The sequence below is a fragment of the Centruroides vittatus genome, unplaced genomic scaffold, assembly GCF_030686945.1.
Source record: "Centruroides vittatus isolate TY-2023 unplaced genomic scaffold, ASM3068694v2 scaffold_769, whole genome shotgun sequence".
Taxonomy (NCBI): Eukaryota; Metazoa; Arthropoda; class Arachnida; order Scorpiones; family Buthidae; genus Centruroides; species Centruroides vittatus.
The window spans coordinates 3481823-3493235 of record NW_027122717.1 but is presented as its reverse complement, the minus strand read 5'-3'; the positions used below and the strand labels follow the sequence as shown (position 1 = coordinate 3493235).

General features: G+C 29.4%; 1 protein-coding gene across 11 annotated transcripts in view; it reads left to right on the top strand.

The window, feature by feature from the left end:
• The first annotated feature begins 271 nt into the window (after positions 1-271).
• LOC136989821 (cyclic AMP-dependent transcription factor ATF-1-like) overlaps positions 272-11413 on the top strand; it is a 34644-nt gene continuing 23502 nt past the window's right edge. For 2 of the 11 annotated variants that reach the window (XM_067288106.1, XM_067288096.1), the window contains exon 1: positions 11022-11197. In XM_067288106.1, coding sequence (XP_067144207.1) covers positions 11189-11197 — 9 coding nt within the window. In that variant the 5' untranslated portion in view covers positions 11022-11188. The other 9 variants (XM_067288097.1, XM_067288105.1, XM_067288100.1 and 6 more) reach the window with 9 other exon arrangements.

The following is an 11413-nucleotide window of genomic DNA, read 5'->3' as shown; positions in this document are numbered from 1 at the left end:
AGAACTAATATTGTGAACGACAGTTTAACTGATCACGACATTAAACTACGTAACTGCGTCATTCTCGAAACGACACTTATCAACCCATTGATTATCTATAGATAAGAATTTACCCATACAGCTTCTATATAACAAAAAACCAATCACGATCTCTCTTTCAGATAGTCATTAAACATTACCATATACGAAAAAGACAATTTGAGATAACCAATAGTAGTGAAATAGAGATGACATCACCGTTCAAACGAGCCAATAGCTTTGTGGATTTAAAATGACGTCCTGCGCAGTAATGGACGTTTATATGCAAGTGTAAAGACGGTGTGTTCAGTGACGAAGATCTTTGACGTGGCTGCTACGTTTCTACCATATTATCCAGTCGGAGTGCTGCAAATTCTGTGACGACGAGAAATACGTAACTGGATGGTAAGTAACTCAGCGGAGCAATAATAACAACAATCAGAGTAGCGAACGTGACTGAAAACATATCTTCGTTAGGCTTAACTATAACGTTACGAGCGTTTTTGCTCGATTATCTTTCGTTAATGCTTATTTTAACGTTTTATTTGCATGGCTAATTATAGAACTTTTACTTAAAAAAACTGTTTTATTTATTAACGCTTACAGTACTTTCCATGTTAACTTATACTTGTATGTGGCATTGTTGATGATGATTAGTTTCAGGTTATTAGCTTCACTATGATGTGAAAAATGTTAGTTTTAGAATTATCAAGTAAGATTTTCATATATAATGAATATAAATGATACTTGTTATTTGATATATCAGTCTAAATTGTTTAATTTTCATAAATAATGAATGAACTTTAAAACTTTGATGATAATCCCATATATTATACTATTATAAATTTATAAAAATTGGAGTTAATATAATTATAATTTTGGTTGCATATAAAAAGTTTAAATTGTTATAAGTTTATAATTCACATCATGTTTAGTTCTACCTTAAACATTATCATCATCATTAATTTGGATTTATTCTGTTTATTACTACTGTTTATTTATTATAATTTGTATGTTTAATATGACCATAAAAGAATGCAATAATTATAAATTATAGGGGATGTGAATGTATTTACATTAAGCATATATGTAATTAATTGTATTACATGTTTATGAAATTCCACAATTACAGATACATTTCTAATTTATTTGTTAAAAATAAATGATAATTACATTTCTAATATATTTTAAAATTGTTTCTTAATGATATTTCAAAACAAACATTGAATTTTTATATTAAAACTAATCATTGAAATTATTTCAAAATTATTTGAATAAAAATAGAATTAGTTAATGATTCAAAGAACAAAAATAGTTACTATTTTACTTACACACCACAGTGCATGGAATCCAGACCTCACTTTAAACTGAAATAATTGCATTAATTAAACAATATACGTAAAATTCTTTAATATTTTAAACGAAATTTTTTGTTGTTGAATGAAACATCAGATAATGAAATTTATTAAAAATTAAGAGATGATATGTAAAGAATACTTGGATAGAAAGTTAATTGGAATAAATAATTTTTTTTTTTTACATGATTAAAAATGATGGTTAAACATCTTTAACTGAAATTAATAGATACAATTTAATCTTTATATTAATTTTCTATACATTATTTAATATTTAAAAAGTCTCTGAACTGCAGTATACATTTCATTATATTGACCTTATATCAGAGTTCTTATTAGAAGTTGCTATCAAATTTCTTTCTGAAAATTAGAATTACTGCAGATTAAATCATTAAAACTATATAAATGTAGTAATTAAAGAAGAAAAATTCGTAACATTTAAACTTTTGAAACCAAATTTGGAGATGAAGCTTTAATTGTATTTCATATAATTTTAAGAATTTGAATTATTATTTCTAACGAGCATTTTTTAAAAATTAAACTGATTGAGATAGGATCCATATAGGAGATATATAAAGAAAAATCTTGTTAAACATTAAAAATCTATTATTTTGTCTTAAAGATCTCTATATCAATGTTGTTGATAACAATTTGAATTGATTATTTCATTAACTCGAGCCATATTTTATCCAATAAACGTTATATGTTGCAATATAAAATTGATTTTGCACTATTCATCAATATTGCAAGGTCTACAGGGTGCACTGGAAAAATAAGTTACAGCTATTTTTAAACGAAATTTCGACATATAAAATTGGTATAATTGAATAACTTTTAAAAATTACATTTACTAAAAACGCAAGTCTTCATAGATTAAGTAAGTCATAGTTAATTGTTTTGTCAAAATTTTGTTTTACGAAATATTTCTTTAAATTATTATTATGATGATAACGTAATAAAATGTCTATTTCATATAAAAAATTTATAGATTTTTTTTTTGAAGTTGTTTTGAGTTTGAGTCATTTTCAATCTTATGATATGACGTCATTCCGGAACGTTTCGTCATGTGATCGTACATAAAGATATTTATTCGGATTAAAAATCTTAATGTTTATTTATATTTATTTAACATTTTTAAGACTTTAAATGAAAATAATGAGAACAATAATAGTAATAACATTTGAATTTCAGTTACTGATTATTCCCATCATAAGTGAATGTCGTCATCGATGTTTCAATCGCATACTGAATTATCTTTTAAATTTTATTCGAAATTTAAAAAAAAATTATATTTATTTCGCATTTTGTACAGTTTGAGAATTACTCAATAGTTAAGAGAAAAATTTCTGCATTTGCTTGGCATGACGTCAATCGGGGTGTTTATTCCTTTCATTCTATAAATAAACTTCGATGACGCCATATCCTCACGTGATCGAAACCGGATATTCTGCGCCGCCACTTTCATAAAATATATTTCCCAAACTTCTCGAATTCGCTTTATTTAATTTGATTTTATTTATATATAATAAGAAATTTTTAAAAAAGTAAACGATAAAATATGCATTCTTTTTAAGGATGAAATAAAAAATAAACGTGTTGGTGTGATTTTTGTTTTCGAGACAAGTGCGTCGTTCGTACCGATGACGTCATGACGGGGTTTAATGTTCTAATTTACAACTGACTCAGTAGCTGATTGGATGATCTCATCGCTAACTTTACCCTACGATGACGTCATCGCTTAATATTTTCGAACTCGTAACACGTGGTAATGATTATAACCTGAAGACTTTCGAATATCGAATCATTTCACTTGTCGTTGGATCGAGGACGCGATTATTTACTAAAGTTTAATTATTTATTTTGTTTTGGAAATTTAAAGATGGCAATTTCAATATAAAAGGCGTATTATACTCTTAAAATACTTGTATAGTTTGATTTTATGTTGCTAATATGTGGAAAATAATTTAAAAGCCATTGTGGAATTCCTAAAAAACATTTTTTGTTTTTTTAGTCTAATTGGAATATAATTTTCTACAGTCACGATATGTTTCTTGCTTAGTATTTATATTGTAGAAGACAAATACTCGTTCCACACTTAAATAATCAATGCAAGATTTGCAAATCATTTGTTTATCTAACAATAGAAGCCCACTGATGTTTCTACTTTTTTCTGGTGGGTCTTGTTGCATGATGGTAGCTTTGCTACTAGTAGGATCGTCTGAGTCATACAGGTGGAAGAGTAAGTATCAGACATAGAAAACATTAGTTCACCTGGTTGAGAGTTATTCAGAGAAGTTATCCTCCTATTTAAAAAAATTACTAACGTCAGAAGCTACAAACAATAGTAACCTTACAAGTTTCAGCTTCCTAGTCTTTGTGAAAATATGCATTTCAGGACAACTGATAAGAGACAACTGTTATCAGTTGTCATTATAAAAATTCATAACTACATAATTTTTTCCAAATTAACCTCAAAATGCTTTACATGTTGTAAACAGCCTGTGTTCGTATAATACAATTCAAAAATATTGCTTTTATTTATCTCTGTTACAAATTAAACTAAAAAACAAACTGTTTAAGAAGGGAAAGAAGTAACATAAGGACTGTAACATAGAACAAGTTAATAACTTTTGTTTGTAATGTAATCGGAAAGATTTTACTTTTATGTAAAAGTTTGTTTTTTAAAATACATCTAAGACTTAAATAATTATAACATTTAAGTTTTGCTCCATTTTTTCAAAGTTTTTTTAATGTTCTTTATAACATTTTTGACAGTATTTCCTTCAATCATTGTGACTGCTCTTTTCCACTTCAGAGAAAAAGATCTAACCTCTTTTACTGTTTGTTCTGTTTTTTTCTTTTTTAGTTATTTTTTTACAAGAGACAAATCTTTCTATTGGTCAGCATTGTGATACATTTGGATTCATGTCTCTAAATACAAAATTGATTTCATGTTCCAGCCAGCTCACTTATGGATTTTGCATATTGTGTTGTTACCAAAACTGGCCAAAACAAAGTATGGCCACCATGATTTCTGAAAAAAGAAGATTTTTTTTTTAAACATTAATATAAATTTTAGCACTAATATTTCCTTTTGTCACAAACAACAAACTTTTCAATCCACACTGGCAAATTGCTAATCATACCAAATATTTTGAGCCAAACTTTCCAACACCAATTAATGTTTGAGATTCTTGAAGAACTTTTTCTTCAAACATTATATAATAGCATGAGCCTGGATGTGTCAGAAGTCAGCCTTCACGTATGTTTTATATTCTAAAACCAAAGAAGCATTTTTCTTGCAAATTAAAGAATACAATTTTTTTTGCAATATCTTTCACTAACATATGGTAATTTTTGGAAATGACTTTGATTATCTTCTGGTTGAGTTGTGAGTTGTAAGCACCATATTTTCCACTGGGACTTCACCTTTGAGAAATGGATGTCTTATGATACCAATTTACCACTCTATCTACCATAGTTCGAGAAATCTGTAGTTCAATTGTTGTGAAATGACTTTTTTTTCCTGGATTTTCTTGCTATTTGTCAACAATTGCTTTTGATGGTCTCTTTCATTTGTTGTTTAAAGCAATATTACAGTTCAGTGGCATGCCGTGACATTTGATGATAGGGAAGCTGTGTTTCTGTAAGAAGCCAACTTACAGGGGAAATCAATTAATTGCGCGTCAGGGCCCGTTCATATTCGTTTGTTCGATAAGCCAGTAAAAACCGTATACTTCTTTAAATGTATTTTTAATAGATTATCTGATGTACTTAATAAATAACAGAGGTAATTATATTGAATTTTCTTATTAGATTCAATAAATTCCCATGCCCTCTAAATGCCAATTCTTGCTTTGAGAAAAAACATATAACATCTATTAATTTAGATATATCTATTAATTGTAATTAGCTTGTTATAATTTTCAATATTTATTTTATATTGTCTACCAATGTTAAATTCTATTCTAGTTTGATTTCCAAATTGCTTCAATTTCACGAAAGAATTATCATTCATCATAAATTTTATCATTAAAATGTCGAAATTTTTTTGTTGACGTATTTATATTTAATTTAGGCATCGGTCTTTCTCTTTTAATAATGTTTTTTTTTTTTATTATATGGTCTTCAGCCAAAACATTTTTAAAATAAATTTTTGAATTACTAGCCATGATATAAGGGCTAAAATTAAAATTATAAAAAAAAAACTTACTTGGTAAAACAAAATGTGTGACGAATATACATGCCTAGTACAAAAAATTCTTCAATTGTATGAATATACTTTTAAAGAAACTTATAATTAAATATAACTTTGTGAAGAAACGTACATAAAAATAACAAAATATTCTTTACTTTTTAAATCTTAAAACAGTCCACTTAGTGAAATTGCTCCCTACGAGTGGCTAATGAATGGAATCAGAGACGTTCCTGGTAGGTGTGCGGCGCGTGCATGCACGCAGGTTGCCAAATCCCGAGGGTGCTGATACCGGTCAATGTCAAATGCCTCTTTTGTCGCATCACTAGTACATCTCAAAGGACGCGACAGGGCTGTTGTAAATTTTAAACGTTTCTCACCATAGCTGTAAAAATCTAAATATGTTAAACTTAATAGTCATTTGTTTTCTAACTAATTCGTTTTAATACCAGATGTACATGGAAATCAGTTCCCCACTGTACTGAGATAGTGATTGGTTCGTTAAGCTTTTGTTTAAGTAAAATTCTGGCTCTTTCAGCAGGGTTTTATTTATGTCCCCATTCCCTAATCTCTTAATCATTTAACTACTACTTAGTAGAAATAAGTCGAAACCAGTTACTTTGTACTTAAATATCTGTAGTCTTGGGAAAACATTGGAAAGACAAATTTTTATGACAACGGATATATAAATCGTAAATTTAAGAAAAATAAATTCTAGAGCTTTTTTTGTACCTTGTATGTCTCATTCATTAAATTTGGTTGTAAATGATGCTGCCAAAGTAACAGTTAATTTTTTAACATTATACAAGAATTGTACACGTTTTTTCTGCATTCCTTTACAGATGGGACATGCTATAATCTGTAATATCATCGGTTTAACATTGAAATCCGTAAGTAATATAAGATGGGAGAGCAGAATAAACACAGAATAAATATATCAAATATTTTAATGGATTTTTTTAACTCCTATCAACTATACAGAACTATCATAAAAACATGCCAGTAAACTCCTATCGATTGGGTTAAGTTATAATTCTACTCGCAATTCACATAATGGGGCGAGGGCAGCCGAATATCTAGCAGGCAGGCAGCTAACAACCCACAACCGGTCTAGGATATAAAATTGGATGCTTTATGCATGTGTTGCTTCTACCAGCTAAACCATGATGTTGGTGCTCTGTAAAGCACATGTGCCAATGCCTATAATCTGGCTGCTTGAAAGCTGACAAGTAGGCGGCTAACAGCTCAGAACTGGTCTGGGAAATTGGATGCTTTATGCGTGTGTTGCTTCGGGTGAGGTTGATGCTCTGTAAACCACATGTGCCAATGCCTATATAATCTGGCTGATTGGAAACTGACCAGTTTCGACATTCCTTCCACCACTGAATTATTCGAATATACAATAGCAATCTTATCGTTTTTTTTCACATGTAGTATAGAAATTTGTAAAAGATACATGATACAGTTATAATAAAATATTAATTTTAATTAATTCAAAGTACGTTAAAATATGAAAATTTATATTTTATAAAATACAAGGGAAGGTCATTGGAAGGTGGAAGCAGCCCTTCCATCCCTTCCAATGACAGCACGCCACTGTCACAGTTCCTTTAATAAAACTGATAATGGAATTCTTATTCTAATTATTTGAACTTGTTGCTATGTCAACAAACAGAATTATAAATAATAAACAAAGAAGTTAATGTCTTGAATTTTATGGATTTCTATCTTTACAGTTTTTAATTCATTTGTAGTCAAACATATTTTTTTTTATTTGTGGTTTTAGGCCCTTTATCACTCATAGAGCACAAAAAGGCCAGAAACAAACATATCAACTTTACTGCTCTGTCATATACAAAATAAATTATGGAGTGACATTTAATATGATAACAACATTCTTTAATAGATAATTTAATAAATTTTATGATTTCATGTTTCTTTTATCATATTCAATGAAAATATATGTTTAAATAACCAAGAAAAAAAGGGGGCAATTTTTATGAAAGACAATTTAGATCCTTTGAATAAATAATATTTCCTATCACTAGCTAAATTCTTCGATATGAGTCATTTTGAAATGAATATGAATGTTTTTTCTTAAGTCAGTTTCTTTGAAATGGAATATGATATATTTATAAAGTTAATGTAGAGAACTACTGTTATTCATTGTACAAAATATTAGGTGGTTGCAAATGAAATGGCTGATTTTTACTTCTTACTTTGAACATTTATTTATTTAATTTAAAATGTACATATTCAATCAAAATTGTCTCTGCCAACATTAAAACACTCTTCCCAATACAATAGAAATGCATTAGTGCCAGTTTAATAGAAATCATGAGAATGAGAAGCCAAAAAGCCGTTAAAAGTACTTTTTATTGCATCCTGTTGACTTTCCTTGCCTAAAAACTGTCCAAATATATAAAAACAAGTGATAGTCTGTTGGCAAAATGTTCAGAGAAGGTGGATGGGGAAGAATTTCATTTGAATACTTTCATTTTTGTGACAAATAATTAAAGAACTACAGACCTCCAAATGATGCTCCTTACCTCTCTCACTGAGTTCTTGTGGTACTTATTTATCATGTTTCTTGACTTTCCCTAACATGTTTATTCAACCATTTATCGACATCTAATGTCCAGTATGTTCAACCTTTCTGCGATTTCCCGAACAGTCAGATAATGTTCTGATTTGTTGATGATCTTCAGTTCTGATTTTTGAGATCTATTCCCAGAATGAATACAAAATGCTACTCGCAAAAATCCTTTAACCAGTGCGAAATAAAATTCAACAGTCACTACAAATGCTTTCAGACCCCTCCTGAATGAAATTTTTTGAATCAATGCCTTGTGACCTGCTCACTCACAGAATCTTCACCGAAAGTTTTATTGGTATTTCAGGTTGCTTCAGCTACATTATGTTCTTACTTGTAAAAGAAAATTATTCAATTTGTTTTTTCCACACCATCAGAAAAAGTATTCTTAAACATGTGGAACTCACAATATAAATGAGATTACATGTTTAAATTCAAATATTACATGTGTGCTCTTCCAATTGCAAACATACAATACTGTTCATGTGGAAAAAGTTGAACTACAAGGTCAGAAAGTTTAAATTTTAAAAAACTGCCATTTCATTTGTAGTGATCTAATAATTTATAAATTGTAGTTTTGTTAGCTAACATTCATTACAGTTAATAACTTATTCTTTCAATATACTTATGACTTCTAATGAGAATGTTAGGCAAATCACTTTTAAAAATTCCAGATTTTTTTTTAATAAATCAAGAATTTATATAAATCAGTAAACCATATTTAAATTTATTTCCATTTTATTTTTAATCCAGGTGTATTCAATAGTGTAATGAATCAAAGTGCTCAGCATTCCACTTGGGGAAAATAATTGTTTCTACATGAAAGAAACTAGTTCAAAAATAATTTGGAACAATGCATAATAGAATAAACTCGTAGAACTAACTGACCAACATCACTACTATCTAATTCATTTGGCTTGCCAGATGATGATCTCTGTCATGATCTTCCATTTACCTCTATCCTCAGTATAAAAGAACATAGGATGTACAAGATTGTGAACTATAATGTGCATCTACATAACATATATAGGGGAAAAAGTCCTTGTGCTACTAGATGGCAGTCAGAAAACATCTGGCAGCTCTAAGTATAAAGGATACTTCTTAAGGAAAATAGGGACATACAGGACCATGAATATGTTGCGGTCATAGCAAGATTGTTGATGAGTAAGATAAAACATAACTACACCATACATCAGAGATACCATCTACAGCACTTGCTAGATATGCTATGAAAGAAGAGATATTTGTAAAATGGGATGAAGCAAGAGTTGTCAGATCTTCAAGGGAGAATTTCAGCTTAAAGTATATCAAAGTTTTAAATTTATAAATCAAAAAGTAAAGGAAGTTCAATAAATTGTAAGAGGACAATGTATTCAGGGCCTGGACAATACTCTACGAGATACCTAAACAACTATGGTGAAACATTAGCTAGAGTTTAAAGTTTAGAGTAAGGTATGTGCTAATTTATATAAGGTTGTTTGACATATTTATGTCAATAATTAATCAGTTTCTTCTCTAAACTTTTATTGTTTCTTTGATCTGCTTTGTATGCCCTAATATCTTATTTCTTTCTTAATTAATTTAACTTTTCCTAACTAATTACAGAGTATAGAATATTCAAGTCTATTCTTTGAATTTAAGTCATGTTTTGGTGTTCTATTTCTGTAATAAATCTACAACATCTAGGTTTTGCAAGAGCTTGTTGGGCTGCAATTTGAAAAACTTGTAGACTTACTGGTATAAATTCCCACTGTCATCCATCTGCCAGTCTGTCCTTCCTTAATCTCAAGAACAGAGTTAGATAGATGAAAATCAAGACCAGATATGGAAAGCTTAGTGGCAGAAAGTCCAGATTAACTATATACCTATATATACTATAGAACTTCCAGTTTGCATCAAAAGTCATGTTATTTCAGTTAAAAAAATTTTTCCCTCAAAGGAGTTAGAAGACTAGCAGGAAAAATATGATATACAGGGGCAAGACACTACTAATTTGAGCATATATTTTAAATTAAATAAATTAAGAATATGATTAAAAATTGCAGCCTCACATTGTGATAATGTCACACTAAAATAATTGCTTGTTAGGCTTATCAATTATCATTCTTGCAATTCTACTACTTGTTATAAGAATGCGTTAGTTCTACAGTTTTTGCCTTTGTTTCATTTAAATCAAGGAAATTTAATATTGTAGCCTAGTTCTTCAAATAGTATACAGTCGACTCTGCACAAGTTGACACCTGGATAACTCGTCACCGTAGGTTAATTAGTCAATTTTCTGTGGTTCCGGCTGACTTACATAAGCAATAATGTTATTAATGTTAAAAAACTCGGTTTACTCAACATCGTTTAATTCGTCACCACTGGATAAATCAACATACTTTTTCTGTTTCACACTTTTTTGATGTCTGATAAGTTGAGTCCCCTTCTGAAAAAATGAGTTCACACCATACAACAAGCTGTGTGGTGTTAACTCATTTTTCAGGGGGGAGTCGACTTAGAATTCTAAAAAGTGTGAAACAGAAAAAGTATGTTGATTTATCCAATGGTAACAAATTAAACGATGTTGAGTAAACTGAGTTTTTTAACATTAATAACATTATTGCCTACGTAAGTTGGCCAAGACCACAAAAAATTTACTCCGTAACCGACGAATGAAGAGTTATCTGGGTGTCGACTTATGCAGAGTATTTCTGTATTTCTAAATTTTTTGACATCTGTTAGAATCTTCATATTTTTGAGTCTGCTTTCCTACCCGTTTCACTCTATTTGACTCTCATGTTTAGCTGTACAGTAGTACTAACTAATCTGTGGTTATTACTGATATTAAATTTGTTTAATACAATAACATTCATGACAATATTTTTCCTGTTTAGAGAATGAAATCAATTTCATTTTTTATTTCACTATTGAGGCTTATCTGTGTCTGTTTTCTATTTGCCTTTTTCTTATTAAAAATATTCATAATGTACACAGCATTTTATTCAAAGAATTCAGCAAGAATACTTCCTCTAGTATTTTTTTGGCATGTTCCAAGTAGGCCTACTTGAGATCTCATCTTATTCTTATTGCCCTACCTTTCCATTAAAAATCCCCAAGAATAGTTGTATAATACAAATTGTGATTAGGATTTCATAAAACTCTTCAGTATTCTTGTCAGAGAGATGTTGGGACATAAGTTTAAATGATATGCAAAAACTGTCTTTGATTTAACCAAACAGTGATTTATGCAAGTCTGTGGAAGTAATCTCA